General features: G+C 52.5%; 1 protein-coding gene across 1 annotated transcript in view; it reads right to left on the bottom strand.

The window, feature by feature from the left end:
* ZAN (zonadhesin) overlaps positions 1 to 17,213 on the bottom strand; it is a 38,045-nt gene that overhangs the window by 2,274 nt on the left and 18,558 nt on the right. Inside the window, 23 exon segments of the mRNA XM_075994853.1 lie at positions 1,079 to 1,181; positions 1,828 to 1,968; positions 2,106 to 2,244; positions 2,346 to 2,390; positions 2,392 to 2,546; positions 3,023 to 3,096; positions 3,304 to 3,480; positions 3,684 to 3,855; positions 4,062 to 4,191; positions 4,681 to 4,928; positions 5,298 to 5,442; positions 5,989 to 6,200; positions 11,483 to 11,760; positions 12,121 to 12,245; positions 12,425 to 12,589; positions 12,686 to 12,933; positions 13,384 to 13,528; positions 13,740 to 13,948; positions 15,134 to 15,310; positions 15,586 to 15,680; positions 16,106 to 16,217; positions 16,503 to 16,683; positions 16,948 to 17,195. Coding sequence (XP_075850968.1) covers positions 1,079 to 1,181; positions 1,828 to 1,968; positions 2,106 to 2,244; positions 2,346 to 2,390; positions 2,392 to 2,546; positions 3,023 to 3,096; positions 3,304 to 3,480; positions 3,684 to 3,855; positions 4,062 to 4,191; positions 4,681 to 4,928; positions 5,298 to 5,442; positions 5,989 to 6,200; positions 11,483 to 11,760; positions 12,121 to 12,245; positions 12,425 to 12,589; positions 12,686 to 12,933; positions 13,384 to 13,528; positions 13,740 to 13,948; positions 15,134 to 15,310; positions 15,586 to 15,680; positions 16,106 to 16,217; positions 16,503 to 16,683; positions 16,948 to 17,195 — 3,724 coding nt within the window.

Raw genomic sequence — 17,213 nt, 5'->3', positions numbered from 1 at the left:
CCCTTTCCTCCTGCAGAGGTGGCCATCTTTGAGGATGAGTGCAGAGTAACAATGACTTTCTAGAACCCAGTATCCTGCCTGCTTTGACATCCCTAAACCCATGTCCCCTTTCCCTTTGGACCCTATATCTTGACCCTCCCCTGCCCACTTGGCAGCCTTCATTTCTTAGACCCCAAGCAAGATGTCCCAGGCAAGGACCTGCCTGACACTGGGGGAGGGATAGAGTGTTTGCACTGTGGCCTCAGGCTGGTGCGAGTGTGTCTGGCTACTTGATAGAGACCAGCCTGCCCCTGTCCCCTCCCTCAGCTCCCATAGTGACCCCTAGGCTGTTTTGGGAAATGGACAAATGTAGGGTGGACGGCTCTCCAGAGGGTCATGGACTGGGTCGCTCTTTGGAAAAAGCCGCATTCCCCATCCTTAGCTTCTACCCAGCAATTCTTCTCATCGCCAGAAATGTAAAACTCAGTCACCTTGCACTACCCTTGACACAGCGCTCAGAGACCACTTCATTTCCTCTAAGAACGAGGGCTCCTGGGACGAAGTCTTTTCTCCTGTATCAGAAGCAGCCCACCCTTCATCCTCCCTCGTCCCTGCCCTCTGCCCGCCCTGATGGCGACCTCCCAGGCTGAGTGGGCACCAGTGTGGCTTCCTCTCAGGGACAGCCTCCCACCGCCCCAGCCCCAGGCTGTGTCCCCTTCATATTTCTCCCCCAAGAACCCCCTCACAGACCCAGCTTCTTCTACCCATAACCACGTGGAAATTCACACCTCAAAAATAAATATTTTTATTTTAACTCTGTTGGAAGACAACTCAAAACTGAGTCACTTTAAAGGTACACTCTGGAACAACACCTGAGGGAAAAGCCAGAAAACCTGTGTTAGAGGCAGACTCCCCTCCAGGTCCCCAAGGTTCCGGGCTGTGGGGCTGGTTCTCACCTGTGTCTGCTCTGGCCCCCCTGCCTCTGTTCTGGCTCTGAATCTTCTCCCTGGCAGCCACGGGGAACAGGCAGGGGGAAGAGGCATGGCTCCCCGAGTGGCCCTAGGCTCCCTCCACCCTTCCTCACTCCTTCCCAACTCACCTCCACCTCCTCCTCACTCTGTAAACACACTCTCTGGTGGCTGCCAGCACTACAACTACCGCAGGCACCAGCATTCCCAATAGGACAGCCACAGAGCGGGATGCTTCTGGGTGCAGAGAAGAGAAACAGGGACATGAGACAAGAAGGGGTGGGAACGGAGGGGTGGGGGAGGACCTCATCCCCTGGCATGTCTGGCTATGCTGGTTTTAACTCCCGGATGCTGTCACCCCCAGGGACTCCAAGGCTTCACTACTATCCCCTCAGCGCCCCCGCCCACCCTCAGCAAACCCAAACTCCCATAAGCCTTTTTCCCCCTTTTTTTAAGGGGTAGGGGGTTGTGAGGAGGGGTGCTTGCTTGTTTTTGTTGAGACAGTCTCATTCTGCTGCCCTGGGTAGAGTGCAGTTGCTATTGTAGCTCACTGCAACCTCCAGCTCCTCAGCACTAAGTGATCCTCCTGCCTCAGCCTCCCGGGTTGCTGGGACTACAGGCATGCACAGCAGCACCAGGCTGGGTTTTCCCTTTCTTTTTGGCAGAGACGGGATCTCACTCTTGCTTAGGCTAGTCTCGAACTCTTGGCCTCAAGCAATCCTGCTGCCTCCACCTCCCAAAACACTGGGATTATAGGCGTGAGCCATCGCACCTGGCCAATATCATACTTTATGTTAATATTATGTGTATAGAATAATTCCTTGGTGGTTGTCCGTGGGGACCGGGCTCTGAGGGTACAGGCCTGGGATGAAGCTCTCACCTGACATTTCAGGGGGTGGCAAATCCCGAGGCTCTGTGCAGAGGTCTCCCCCATAACCAAGTTCACACTGGCAAGTGAAGCTGGCTCCTTGCTCCTGACACCGTCCATCATTCTGACAGGGGTTCCGTAGACACGGGCTTTCTGCGAAGATGGGGGGGCTTCTGAGGGAGGGACCTCAATGTGGAAGAGTCCCAGGCAGGGGACACGGAGGCATGATCCTTGGTCCAGGGGCGCCCAAGCTTGGAGGCCACTTGGAGCCAAGCAGGGTGCAGGCTCACCTCGGAAGCAGCCCCGGGTGAGGTTCCCCAGGGTGCAGGTCTCCCCCACACTGCAGCTGAAGGGTTTGCACAGCAAGATCCCGGCGTGAGCACAGGTGCAGCGCTGAGAGCAGTCCTCAGTCACAAAGCTGTCTCCCCGCTGGAAAGGGGGTAGGGCCGGGAGGAGAAGCTCTGTTGTCCAGCCCTGGCCTAGCTGTCCCTTACACCTCTGCTCCCTGGGCCTCCCACTGCCAGCCACACCTGGTAGTAGATGCCATTGCTGGTGCAGCCGCAGTGGGCCAGAGGGAGGCTCTGAGTGCCACTGTAGATGTAGCCTGGGATGCTGGCGCAGCCCTCCACGCAAGGGCCCTCACAGTCCCTGGGGTCCGCCAGGTCGGCACAGGACGCTGGGCAGGGCGTCATACAGCTCTGATACACGGTATTGGCTGGACACGCCATGGCTGAGGGGACAAAAGTCATAGACAGAAACTGGCTGGTGCTGGGGCCAGCCAAAGAGGGCCAAGGTCACCCAATAGAACTCAGAGCTGAAACAGGCAGGGGAGCCAGATGCGTGGGCCGGCTTCGTCGTCGGAGGGTCTTTGTGTCTGAGCCACCGGAGCATCTGAAGGAACTAGGCGAGCAAAGGAGGGCCAAGGCGGGAAGGAGCAAGATGTGGGGACCGAGTTGGGGAGGCTCCTGGGTGGGGCATAGAATGGGTCAGGCTGGAGGATGTGCTAATTTGGACATGGTGAGAGTTGAGGGATGGAGGGACAAAGACAGGAAGCCCACGGTGAGGCGAGTGTGGGGACAGAGGTGAGCAGAGGCAGATGGCAGAGGGCTAGGGGCCAGCACGGGGAGGGGCAGCACCTCACCACAGCGGGTGTGGTTCCGCCAGCTGGCCAGGGCCACACCTGCCTCCTGGCAGAGGATGGCGTAGGCGCTGAGGACCTGGCAGCGCATCTCCTCTTGCTCCCTGGGGTCCCCGGCAGAGCACAGATCAAGCACACAGTGCCTGGGGCAGAGGAAGGGGCTGTCAGGGGGTGGGCAAGAAGACCCAGCCCTGCAGGGAACCCCAAACAGAAAGACATCAGGCGCTGTGCAGGGAGAATGACAGGGAGTAAGGCCGCAGGGAGAAAGGAGATGTGAACCCAGCAGAGCACAGGGCGGGGTGCAGAGCAGGCACCTGGGCCATTCCCGCAGTCCTGGGCCCGTGACTCACTCCTGGAAGGGCTCTGGGGCCACAGTCTGGTGACAGGCAGCAAAGGGGCCCAGGGGGTCCACCAGCACCCTACAGGCCTGGGTGCTGTTGATGAGCGCCAGCTGCTCTGGGCTGCATGCTGCCACATGGAAGCTCGCCACTGCTCCACCGCCGCCCTCCTCCTCCTCGGGTATGGCCCTGAGCAGGTGAGGTGAGGAACGTGACATGAGGGAGGAAGAACACAGGGAAGGGTGTCTGGGTTGGAGGCCACAGACTGGGACTGCCTCAGCAGGTGCCCCCACAGCAGTCAGGAGGAGAGGAAAGGACAGAATTGGAGGGTCAAGGCCAGTCACCCTGCGCTCAAGGACTGGAGGGTGATCACCCCAGCCCCAGGCTCTCACCTTGGGAAGCGGAGGACCGAGTCCTCGGTCTTCACCTCCCAGCTGTTGCCGAAGGTGTTGAGGTTGTGGGTGACAACGCCACTAGGCAGCATCAGCTCGTTCTTGTGGTTCTTGTCATAGTTCCCGCACAGGCCGCGCACAAGCCCCTGGTATGTGCTGGGCAGGGAGATCACTGCCGGAGGAAGGGGGAGCCCAGGAGTGAGAATCCCCACGCCCAGCTCTCTTCCTGCTCTCGCTCCACCTCCTCCTAGACGCCCTCTGGAGCTGGGTGCCCCATTCCCAGGCAGGGGTCCTCTCACCACCATTCGCCTAAGATGTGGTTTCCCCTCCTCCATCCCAGAAATGTCCCTTCTGCTCCCTTTCCCCTCGCTCCACAACCTGCATTGCGCCTTCCATCAAAGCTGACGACCAGCTCAAAGTCAGTGACCAGATATAGCCGTTGGCCCCGCAGGGTGACCCACAGGTGCTCGTTGGGCCTATAGGGGATGGCCATCTTCTGGTCGTTGACCTGGAGAGGGAAGACAGGGTCACAGGGAGTGCTCAGTCAGCCTGCGTCAATCAGCAGCCAGTGTTGCTGTTTTTGCCCTGGCCCCTCTTCGCCCACCTGTCTCCATACTGCTCCACGTGGTCATCCAGTGCAATGAGATACCCCACTGGGCTTTGCTGTCCCACGTGGTAGAGGCTTCCCTGGGGTCTGCTCCGTTGGCAGCCCGGGCCCTTCCCTTGTAAAACCTGGCACAGTGGGAGCCCTGGTCCTTCTTCAGCCCAGCTTGGCCTTCGTATCGCATGCTCTGTCCTCCTTCTCTCCTCCCCTGGTTCCCCCAGGCCCTGCCTGCCCCCGTGAAGCAAGCCTGGCGCTGACTCTGACTTCTACAGCCAGCCTGAGCCTTCCAGGAACTTCCCAGGGAACAGGGAGCCCTGGGTCCTCCCGCTCCTGGTGGCATTCCATGGCCCAGCCTGTCTTCTCACACCTGCCAGACTCTGCCCCTGCTCTCACCACAAGCCCCAAGCCGGTTTGGAGTTGGACTTTGTAGCCATAGACGATTATGATCACTTCGTTTAGGATGATGGGGCTCCAGGGCTCGTGCATCTTGTTGCGCCCCTTCACGAGCAGTCTCTCCACCCCCTCGGGGAGAACATCTACCGTCTTGATCAGAATGTAGGTCATGCGGCCCATGAAGTGGTAGCTAAGGTGGTCAAACGTGTGGTAATGGGGGTCCCCGAAGACTGAGCATTGTTCCGACTCTGCCAAGAAGGGTGAACACTGAGAAGGGACCCTGCCTGGGTATAACAGTCCCTGGAATCCCACCCTGACAGTGACATCTCCTCTTAGGCCCAGGCTCCCTGGATCTGAGCTTCAACTTCTCCCTCTCCTGGCCTGGTTAAAAACCTTACTGGATCTCCTGGTCCAGTCCCTTTTCTGCCCTTGAGGAAGGAGGTCCAAGAGAGGATCAGTAAGTGGCAGGTGGCCACAGGGTTGGCAAGAGCCAGAATAAGCCAGGCCCCCAACTCCAGCTGCTCACCCTGCCTGAGCCCCTTCTTGCCCTGCCTCTCATGCCACCTCAGCCCTGGCTCCGGGCAGCCCCCTGACCGCTCCCCAGCAGCTCCCCTTACTGTCAGCTGCGCAGTTGCTGTTGCTGTGGTCGGAGCTGGGCTGGCAGTGGGACCCAGAGGGGCATCGGAAGGCCCGGCACTGAATGGTCCCTCCCATGCAGACACAGCTGTCTGTGCAGCCACTGGAGATCCAGGTCTTGCCCGGCTGTGGAAGCCACCAGGAGAGAAAGGGAGTGAGAAGGGAAGGGCTGGTTCTTCTCCCTCTCACCCTGGCAGCCTTAGCTCACTGTCTGAATAGCTTAATTGGCACTGGCTAGAGGCAGTAATAGTGCCGTTTGGATCTGTGTGCCCCTGTGTCCCACCAAAAGGTACTGTGTTTGATGTCTTAGATGTGCTGTTTGGGAGGTATTACTGGACCCATTTTATAGACAAAGAAACTGAGGTAATAGAGGTCACCTGACTCATCAGAGATACAATCAGGATTCAAATCCAGGTCAGCCTGCACCAAGGCCCTGCTCTTCCAGTTATACCATGCTGTGTCTCTGTTGTGTAGATTCCTCAGATCCAAAGCCCAAACCATGCACCCCCAGCCCTGGGCTGGCTGGAGATCACTGTGCTGTTCATGCCACCCTTCACACCTCAAGGCCAGCCATAGAGACACAGGTGTCCCAGACTAAAAGAGGCTAAGGAAAGGAGAAAACGCCATCCTCGAGGTGTGTTGGCCCCAACCCCATTTCCCATGCCCACTCACAGGGATTAAGCCGCCCTGGGCATCCTCGCAGCCACACTGACTTCTGGGCACACACTTGTCCTCATTCAGCACGTAGCCTGGCTGACAAATGCAGCCCTCTGCACAGGTGGAGGGGACTTTGACACCCTCACACCGGCCATCTAGGTCCCAGCAGGAAGGTGAGCAGGGGGGAAGGCAGTTGGTGTAGCTGCTGTGAGGTGGGCATTCCAGAGCTGCAAGGTGGAGGGGAGAGTAGGTAAGTGGAGAGAGCCAGAGGGGGCCAAGGTGGGCAGGGGCTGTAGAAACCAGGCTACAGGTGAATGACCAACAAGGCTTGGGGCTTTTTCTTCCTTTCCTTATTCATCCAGCAAGCATTTACTGAATGTAGGCTGTGTGCTAGGCTCTGAGGAAAGATAGGAATAAGAATGGCTTTCTTAAGTCAGCATGGGGGATCAGCTAGCGACTGTAGCATAACCTTGACGTGCACACTCAGAAAGTGTGTGAAAGGCAGGTGCAATGGGGGCACAGAGCAGGGAGTATTGATTCTGCTAGGGGAGTTAAGAAAGGTCTTTAAGCAAAAGTAGTTGTGAACAAATGGAAATGCATACCATGTTCATGGATGGGAAGAGTCAGCAACATGGAGATGTCAGTTCTCCCTCAGTTAATTTATACATTTAATATGATCTCAATAAAATATAGCAACAGGGTTTTGTGTATGTGTGGTTAATAGGACAAGATGATTTCAAAATTGAGATGAAGATATAAGCAAACTAGAAAAGCCAAGAAAACGCTAACAAAGAAAAGAACAGTGAGTAGTGAATGTCTCTACCAAGTTAAAACCCATTTTATAAATTCTCAGTGATCATGGCATTGTGTTACTGCTACATGCAGATACAGATGGACCAATGGAACAGAAGAAAAAGCCCAGATATGAATCTAAATACATATGGGAATTTAGTATATGATAAATTGTGGCATCTCAGTCACTTAATAATGCTGGAGCATCTGGCCAGCCTTCTGGAGAAAAATAAAAACAAAATTGATTCATATCTCATTCTGCACACGAGGATAAATTCTCATGGGTCAAAAATGTAAATATAAAAAAACTAGCATCCTACGCAGCCGATAAGGGGCTGATAACTAGAATATACTTAGAACTCATGAAAATCAGCAAGAAAAAATCAAATAACCCTATTTAAAAGTGGGCAAAGGACTTGAACAGAAACTTTTCTAAAGAAGACAGAAGAATGGCCAACAAACATATGAAAAAGTGCTCAACATCTCTAATCATCAGGGAAATGCAAATCAAAACCACAATGAGATATCACTTAACCCCAGTGAGAATGGCCTTTATCAAAAAATCTCCAAACAATAAATGCTGGCGTGGTTGCGGAGAGAGAGGAACACTCCTACACTGCTGGTGGGACTGCAAACTAGTTCAACCTATGTGGAAAGCAATATGGAGATACCTTAAAGCAATACAAGTGAATCTACCATTTGATCCAGCAATCCCATTGCTGGGCATCTACCCAAAAGATCCAATGACATTCTACAAAAAAGACACTTGCACTCGAATGTTTATAGTAGCACAATTCATAATTGCAAGGCTGTGGAAACAGCCCAAGTGCCCATCAATCCAAGAATGGATTAATAAAATGTGGTATATGTATACCATGGAGTACTATTCAGCTCTAAGAAACAACGGTGATATAGCACATCTTATATTTTCCTGGTTAGAGCTGGAACCCATACTACTAAGTGAAGTTTCCCAAGAATGGAAAAACAAGCACCACATATACTTACCAGCAAATTGGTATTAACTGAGCAGCACCTAAGTGGACACATACGTACTACAGTAATAGGGTATTGGGCAGGTGGGAGGGGGGAGGGGGGAGGGTATATACATACATAATGAGTGAGATGTGCACCATCTGGGGGATGGTCATGCTGGAGACTCAGACTTGTAGGGGGAGGGGGGAAGGGGCATTTATTGAGATCTTGAAATCTGTACCCCCATAATATGCCGAAATAAAAAAAAAAACTAAACTATAAAAATTCTAGAGCATAGCATGGGCATTTATTGAGATCTTGAAATCTGTACCCCCATAATATGCTGAAATAAAAAAAAAAAACTAAACCATAAAAATTCTAGAGCATAGCATGGGCAAATTCTTTTTTTAGCTTTTGTGGGGACAGCATTTGTAAGTATGGCTCAAGATGCCATAAACCCATAAAACAAAGATTAATATATTATTCAACCCCTTAAAAATATTGTTTTTCCTGCATGGAAAAAAAGACAAAAGATGGAAAAAAAAAAAAAAGAACTGGAAAAATTTGTGTAACTCAGAGCATGACTAAAGGGCTACTTTCCATAACAGATAAAGGACTCCCATGAACTAGGTCAATAAAGACCAACAACCCAGTAGAAAAATGGCAAATGGATATGTGCAGATAGTTCACAGAAAGGGAAATGTGTGGCCGGGCATGGTGGCTCACGCCTGTAATCCTAGCTCTCTGGGAGGCCGAGGCGGGCGGATTGCTCGAGGTCAGGAGTTCGAAACCAGCCTGAGCAAGAGAGAGACCCCGTCTCTACTATAAATAGAAAGAAATTAATTGGCCAACTAATATATATATATATATAAAATTAGCCGGGCATGGTGGTGCATGCCTGTAGTCCCAGCTACTTGGGAGGCTGAGGCAGAAGGATTGCTTGAGCCAGGAGATTGAGGTTGCTATGAGCTAGGCTGACGCCATGGCACTCACTCTAGCCTAGGCAACAAAGCGAGACTCTGTCTCAAAATAAATAAATAAATAAATAAAAAGAAAGGGAAATGTGAATGGCTCCTAAACATATGAAAGAACTAACAACTTCACTCATAATATTAAGAAAAATGCAAATGAAGACTCTTGTTATTTTTCACTTCTCAGATTGGCAAAAATCCAAAAACTTGATGGTGCATGGTGTTGGCAGGGCTAAGGGACAACAGGCACTCTCATAGTCTCATATGTTGCTGGTAGGAATGTAAATTCTTCAACCCCTCTGGAAGGCCATTTGGCAACATCTTTAAAAGCACACAGTACTTGATCCAACAATTTCACCTCTAGGAATTTATCTCACACATATAAAAAATCATCTGTGCACAAGGTTATTATCTGTAGCACTGTTTGCAATAGTAAAAAGTTGTAAATAACCATGAAGTCCATCAAAAGGAGTGTAGTAACTAGTTAAATAAATGATAAATGATGGTATAATAGTAGAATATTATGCAGCTGCAAAAGAGAAAGAAGCAGCTCTTTATATATTGGATATGGAAAGACCTCCCTGTAACCACACCTAAACAGCTTTTTCAAAAGAAAAACATATATATATAAATATTAAAAGAAAAAAAATAATAAAAAAAAGAAAGATCTCCAAGCTAGATTGTCAATAGAGTGCAAAATGCTGTGTCTAATGAGCTACGGTTTGTGAGAAAAATGGAGAAAATAAGGAAGATAAATTTGAATTTGTTTGCATATGCACAAATAAATAGGCTTTTGGAAAAGTACTGAGATGTAAACTGGACCATGGGGTTGAGGTAGGAAGGAGACTTTTAACTGGGTATCTTTTTTTTTTTTAATTTTAATTTTAATTTTTTTTGAGACAAGAGTCTCACTTTGTTGCCCAGGCTAGAATGAGTGCCGTGGCATCAGCCTAGCTCACAGCAACCTCAATCTCCGGGGCTCAAGCGATCCTACTGCCTCAGCCTCTCGAGTAGCTGGGACTACAGGCATGCGCCACCATGCCCGGCTAATTTTTTTTTTTTTTTTTTTTTTTTTTTTTTTTTTTTTTTTTTTTTGAGACAGAGTCTCGCTTTGTTGCCCAGGCTAGAGTGAGTGCCGTGGCGTCAGCCTAGCTCACAGCAACCTCAAACTCCTGGGCTCGAGTGATCCTTCTGCCTCAGCCTCCCGGGTAGCTGGGACTACAGGCATGCGCCACCATGCCCGGCTCATTTTTTATATATATATCAGTTGGCCAATTAATTTATTTCTATTTATAGTAGAGACGGGGTCTCGCTCTTGCTCAGGCTGGTTTCGAACTCCTGACCTTGAGCAATCCGCCCGCCTCGGCCTCCCAAGAGCTAGGATTACAGGCGTGAGCCACAGCGCCCGGCCTAATTTTTTGTATGTATATTTTTAGTTGGTCAATTAATTCCTTTCTATTTTTAGTATAGACAAGTCTCACTCACACTGTTTCGAACTCCTGCCTTCGAGCGATCAGCCCATTTTGGCCTCCCAGAGTACTAGGATTACAGGCGTGAGCTACCACGTCCAGCCTGGGTATCTTTTAATACTTTAAAAGTTTGTGAACCCACGTGAATGTATAACATACTAAAAACATTAATGAGGCCAAGCATGGTGGCTCATGCCTTCAGTCCCAGCACTTTGGGAGGTCAAGGGAGGAGGATCACTTGAGGCCAGGAGTTCAAAACCAGCCTGGGCAACATAGTGAGACCCCCAGCTTTAAATAAATAAATAAATACAATAAATAAATAACTTTCATGAATTCCCATTTTAAATTTCCAAGAGTTCTGGAATTAGATAGTGGTGATGGTGGCATAACTTTGTGAAGATACTAAAAGCCACTTTTAAAGGCGTGAATATACACTATGTGAATACTCTCAATTAAAAAAAATTTTGGGGGGCCAGGCATGGTGGCTCACTCCTGTAATCCTAGCACTCTGAGAGGCTGAGGTGGGTGGATCGTTTGAGCTCAGGAGTTCGAGACCAGCCTGAGCAAGAGTGAGACCCTGCCTCTACTATAAATAGAAAGAAATTAATTGGCCAACTAATATATATAGAAAAAATTAGCCGGGCATGGTGGCACATGCTACATGGTAGTCCAGGCTACTCGGGAGGCTGAGACAGGGGGATTGCTTGAGCCCAGAAGTTTGAGGTTGCTGTGAGCTAGGCTGACGCCACAGGACTCTAGTTTGGGCAACAGACCAAGACTCTGTCTCAAAAAAAAAATTTTTTTAATAAAGGAAATACCTACAGAAGGATACCCAGTTGTCTGCCAGGAGGGGAGAAGAAATGAACTTTCCAGGCACAGGGAGCAGCGTGAACAAAGAAAGGCAAGGAAGTGTGTGAAAATGCAAGGCCTGTGAGGGAAGTGGGGTTGTTTGGTGTGGGCGAGAGAGGAGGGGTTGGGCCAGAGGAGCCAGGACAGCCCACAGGTCTGGAACATCCTGGCAAGGAGCTTGAACTATATCTTGCAGGCCACAGCCTCGCAGGGGAGTAAGCCAACCACATCTCCTTTGGAAAAGTAGCATTGGCAAAGGTGCACGTGAGAAGTAGCTGGGGGCTGTCCTGCCGGAAGGAACACCAGCTAAGAGGTTATTGTAACAGTCCCCGCCAGAGACGACAAGGGCAGAAATAGGTCAGAAACAACCAGAAAGGAGAATGAAGGAGCTTTAAGGGAAACAGAGAGAGACACAGGGTTTGGGAGCAGTTTGGGGTGACCAGAGGGGACACTCACGGCAGAAGCTGCTGTTTCTCCAGAGTGGGGGCTTGAGCCCCTGACTTTCGCAGGTGGACCCAAAGGCTTGCAGAGCCTGGCAGAGGGCATGGTTTAGGCCTCCAAATTCACAGAGGGTGTTGGCACAGCTCACCAGGAAGGGCTTGAGGACCAAGTGGGAGGCACACTGGGACCAGGCTGGAGCCTCCAGGGCTGCCTCACATTTTTCCCGGGCCCTGTAGAAGTCGGCCTCTCTGCAGTTCCCACTCAGGTCCTCCGGCAGGTTATCTCCTTGGCAACTGGGAAGGAAAAAGAAAGGGACCAGCTTAGGGACAGCTATCATCCCACCTAGGACAACGATACCCACCCAGACCACAGAAGCTGGTCTGATCTCCGGCCAACCTTCCACACAATCTCATCTCCCCCCAAGTTTCTAAGCAAAATAAGCAAAGAAAGGAAGACTCATATTTCCCCAAATAGGCTCCAGCAGCCCTGAGACCCAAATTACACACTTTCCCCCTAGAATACCCAGGAGTCATCCCCCCTCAACTCACACACATAAAAGAACATTCTGGGCTCCCTATCCCAGGTGAGCCCTACCATCTAGCTTCCCAGCTCCTGCTGCTATGAAAGGTACAGGATCTTAAGGGGACAATTACTTTGGGTCGATGTCCTTATCTTTCCAACTCTTCACAAACTCTTGGTCATTCCAGGCCAGTTCATCACTGGGCATCATCAGCTCGTCATCTTCCTCGCCGTTGAAGTTGCCACACACGCCGCAGACCTGGGTGGGCGGGAGGGGGTTTCAGTGCTGAGGAGCTCCTTGTCCACCCTAAATAGAAAGGTGCTCTCCACAATGCTCCCCTCTGGGGACTGGCCTCTTTGGCCTGGTGGAATGTGACTGCTGCTGCCCAGTCCCCAGAGGCTGCCTCCCCCAAGAACAGAGCCAGGTGTTTTCCTCGCCTTTCCGTAATAGCCTGTAGGGAGTTCGATCTCTAAGAGATGACGGCCATCAAACGTGACTCGTGCTCCCAACTTAAACTTGACAATGGTGTGGATGCCGCGGGAAAGGATGCTGACCCCTGGAATCTGAGAGCTCTCGGGAAGGGTGACCTGTTTGCCATTGATCTGAAGAGGAGGGCAGGGCTTGTGAGTAAGAAGTGGACCAGAGTCCTCTCCCCAGAACTCCCTCTTCCCCAGTGCCAGTCACCCGGCCTAGCTCACCAGCACGTGGTGGTTATTTTGCAGGATGATCTGGGAATTGTAGATGTCAATGTAGACCTGGTGAAGGTGGAAAGACTTAGGTCTGCCTACCAGCTTCTTGTTCTTGGCACTGATCTTGAAGAAGGGCATGTTCATGTTGGGGTGGCACACTTTCATCAGGACGTGCGCGCAGGTGCCCCGGATAAAGTGTTCACTGCCATCGAAGCTCACGTACCGGGCATCCCCTGAGACCCGGCACACTCCCCTACCTGGAAGGAGAGAGAAGTGGTTAAGGGATCCCCCTGTCTCTGGCGAGAACAGGGTCCCTTGGGAGGTGGTCCTGCACTAACCCTGCCTTCCAGAAAAAAGGCTCTGGGAAAAGCCAGAAAGCCCCGAGAAGGAAGGAAGACAATATTCAAAAAAAGAGTCAAGGCCCAAGGGCCAGAGTGGCATGAGGCTTGGGGCTGCAAGGGGTGTGATTCTGCCAGGGAGGGATTTATAATATCCCATCTAAGTTCACAGCCACTACCGGAGAGGGATGGGTGAACTCCAGGTGCCTTTCCTGGCAGTGAGAGGTCATCATTCCCGCCTGAAGCTCTTAGGTGCTGCAGGGGTACTAACCTGACCCCGAGTGCTACAGGTGTCAGGGAGAGTGTGGGGAGTGGAGAGAGCTGTCTTTGGTGGCTGTGGGCTCCTCCCCAGCACTGTGGCCCTCCTACCTGAGACCCGGCAGCGGAGCACACCATCCAGGGACCAGCACATCTGGTTGGGTTTGCAGGTGGTTTGGAAGCAGGTGATATTGTTGTGGATGCTGCAGGTGCAGAGCCAGGAGCAGGTGCTCTCTGTGTACCAGCTCTCCCCCACCTGCGGACCGGGCCATCAGCAGAGCCAACAGAGACTTGGAGGCTGGAGGTGGCCTGAGACCCCCGGCCCCCTGCCCGCCCCTGGCACACTGAGCTGGTTGCTGTCTTTCTCTCGGGCCTTCTTCCTTGCCCCCAGCCTGGGCTGGCCCTTTCCCTGGCACTGGGCTTGGCAGCTGGGAAGGGCAGGTCCCCTTTGCTATCTGGCCTCTCACCAGGTGGTAGAAGCCCTTCGGGTCGATGCAGCCACACTGGCTGAAGGGCACGCAGGAGGTTCCACTCAGGATGTGGCCTTTCTGGCATTCACAGCCCTCGGCACAGGGTAGTGAGGCTGGGCAGTCCCTCGGGGCAACCAGGCTGAGGCAGGTGGCTGGACAGGGTCTGACACAGGGGCTGTAGCTGCTGCCGGGGGGGCACTTCAGAGCTAAGAAAAACCAGAACGTCAGGAAGAGCCGAGTAGCCTTTCCAGCTCCCTGACCTTGGGGCATCAAAAGTTCCTGCTAAGGCCTGGCACGGTGGCTCACGCCTGTAACCCTAGCACTCTGGGAGGCCGAGGCGGGTGGATTGCTCGAGGTCAGGAGTTCAAAACCAGCCTGAGCAAGAGTGAGACCTGTCTCTACTATAAATAGAAAGAAATTAATTGGCCAACTAATATATATATAGAAAAAAGTAGCCGGGCATGGTGGTGCATGCCTGTAGTCCCAGCTGCTGGGGAGGCTGAGACAGGATTGGATTGCTTGAGCCCAAGAGTTTGAGGTGGCTGTGAGCTAGGTTGATGCCACAGCACTCATTCTAGCCTGGGCAACAAAGCAAGACTCTGTCTCAAAAAAAAAAAAGTTCCTGCTAATATCCTTGGGCGGATGAAGAGATAAACACCCTGTGTTCTGTCTATACAATGGACCATTACTCAGCCTTAAAAAGGAAGGACATTCTGACACACGCTACAACACGGATGAGCCTTGAGGACATCATGCTGGGTGAAATAAGCCAGACACAAAGGACAAATACTGTACGATTCATCTTATATGAGGTCCTTCCAGGAGTCAAAGCCGTAGAGACAGAAAGTAGAACAGAGGTTGTCAGGGACTGGGGGAGGGGACGGTGGGGTTTTTTGTTTAATGGGGACAGAGTTTCAGCTGTGGAATAAAAAGTTCTGGAGGTGGACGGTGATGGTTGCACAACACTTGAATGTACTTAGTGCCACTGAACTGTACACTTAAAAATGGTTAAGATGGCAAATTTTATGTTATGTGTATCTTAACCACAATATTTTTTAAAAAAAGGTGATATCCTGAGCAAGAGAGGGAAAAAGGGAAGAGAGCCAGCCCAGGTACAAGGAGAAGGAGATAGTAACCAAATAAAGGCAGAACATTCTGGTGAGGGGAGGTCAGATGGAGGCGGCCCTGGTGCATGGAGACCAGGGAGGACGGGCTGGGCATGGAGAGAGGCTGGAGCAGAGAATGAAAGAAAGAAGGGAGGGAGCGAGGGAGGGACAGGGTGCGGAAGACCAGGCTGCACAAGGAGAGCAGAGGAGCAGAATTTAGGAGAAGAAAGGGAGGGCAGGTTCTGGAGGATTCGGGCTGCGGGAGTGGGTGGTGAGGTCACTCACGGCAGAAGGTGCTGTTTCGCCAGACAGGGGCCTGGCCGGCCTGGGTGCACAGGGATGCGTAGGCCTGCAGGGAGTGGCACAGGGCCGTGGTGTCACCCTTGGTCCCACATTGGCCACGCACGCAGCTGGCGAGGCTGGCCTGCGGGGGCACCACCTCGTGGCACTGAGAGAAGGGTCCTGCAGGACAAGACAAGGCAGGTGGCAAAGCAAATGAGAAGGAAGGGGCTGGAACATGTGACTTCTCTGGGGCTAACTCAACACCCACTTCATTCGGAACCTGGATTTGGGGAACCCACTGCCTGAGGCACACAGAAGGACCGGGCAGTCGCAGCTCCCAGGAAGGTGCCTGCTGGCGAGCCCTGCGTTCCCATTACCTTCCTCATGGTTCACATCTGTCTCCAGCCTCCCTCCTTCTCCTGCCCTGACCCCTCCCTGCAGGGGACGTGTCTTACCCTGAGGGTCCGTTAAGATGGCACAGTTCTTATTCCAGGTGTCTGTCATTTTGCCCTCTTGGCAGCCAGAGGGCCTGCCCTCCATGAGGAAGCAGCTGAAGGAGGAGAGGAGGGGGGATGGAAACTGAGGGCCAGAGGAAGCTTCCCCCACACTGAAGCAAAAGTGGAAGAAGAAAACAGGGAGGCGCACAGGAGAAGAGCACAAAATGGTGCCCTCCAGTAGGAAGGGCAGGAGATGCAACAGGAAGGAAAAGGCTAGCTCTCAGGGGGGACTTCCTAAGTGGGCTCTCCAAAGAGGTCACTAAGCACAGGGGAAATCAGCAGGCTTGGGTGTGGAAGTTGGAACCATTTTCCACCAACTCCAATTTCAGAGGGAATGAAAGGGAGATATTGGCAGGTTTCCTGCCAGTAGGGAGTTCAGCACTGGGTCAGTGAGAACCCATGGGGACACCTCCAGCTGCCCCCGAGGCTCTTCCTTAGGCCTAGCCCCTCCTGCCTGGCTCCCCCTACCCCAGCTCACCCAGGTTCAGAAGACTCAGGCAGCTTCCAGGAGGCCCCCAGCTGGATGGAGTTTTCTGTGGGCTTCTTGTCTGGGCGCAGGTTGTCATCCAAGCTGTTGTTGTTGTAGTTCCCTGGAGCAAGGAGCAGCTAATAGAGGACCTGCCAGCAGACCAGTCCCGAGGCCACCATCTCCCCGATCAGAAAGGCATCCTCACTCCTCACTTAATATGTCAAGGTCAACACTTTCTCTCTCTTCTCCTGCCAACTTCCCTTAACTCCTACTCTCCTGCCCAATGCCTTCAACACTATCAGTTGACTGGCACTTAGGACGCCTAATAGAGATGTGGGGGAGAGTGGGACCAGGCCACAGGCCTGCCTATTGTCCCAGCTCCCCCAAAGTGACCCAGGGAACTCACCACACAGCCCACAGAGCTGGCCCGCATAGGAAGAAGGCACTGTCACTTCCACCAAGTGGACCCCATCATAGCGAACCAGGAGCCCAATGGTTGTGTAGAGGACAACAAAGATGCCACTGAGCCTTAGGGTCACCAGGCCTTTCAAAGGCCACACAGGGAGGGCCACCCGATGGCCGTTTAGCTGCAGAGGTGGGGAGGATATAGAAGGGGGACTCAGGAAGGAACATGGGACAAACACACAATGGGGACAGAAACCTGGGAGCAGGGGGTGGGGGACAGGTGTTTCCCAGATTGGGGAAGGAGTCCAAAGGAGGTGAGGCTTAGGGTGCTGCAGGGCACCCCCAGGGGCCCTAAGAAGCCAGTCAGGCAGCACATGGACAAGGAGTAGCAGAGGAGAGAGGCTGAGCAGGCTGGGTGGAGGGTCTGGATTGGGGGAGGCACGCACCATGACCTTGCGGCCTTTGAGCAGTGAGATCTTGAGGCCGAAGATCTGCACATGGACGGCTTTCACGAAGGAGGCCTCCAGGATCCCCCCGCGGTTCTCGTTGCTGGTACTCACAACAAAATAGTTCTGTGGGAGCTTGGTCCAGCAAGGCTTGGTCAGGACGTAGGTGCAGGTGCCCATGAAGTGGTGCAGGGCTCCATCGAATGTCAGGTAGTGGGGGTCACCCGAGGCAGTGCAGGTGGCAGCCCCTGGGGAGGAGAGGATGG

This window comes from Microcebus murinus, chromosome 19 (assembly GCF_040939455.1).
Source record: "Microcebus murinus isolate Inina chromosome 19, M.murinus_Inina_mat1.0, whole genome shotgun sequence".
NCBI lineage: Eukaryota > Metazoa > Chordata > Mammalia > Primates > Cheirogaleidae > Microcebus > Microcebus murinus.
This window is presented reverse-complemented; position numbering and strand designations above follow the sequence as displayed.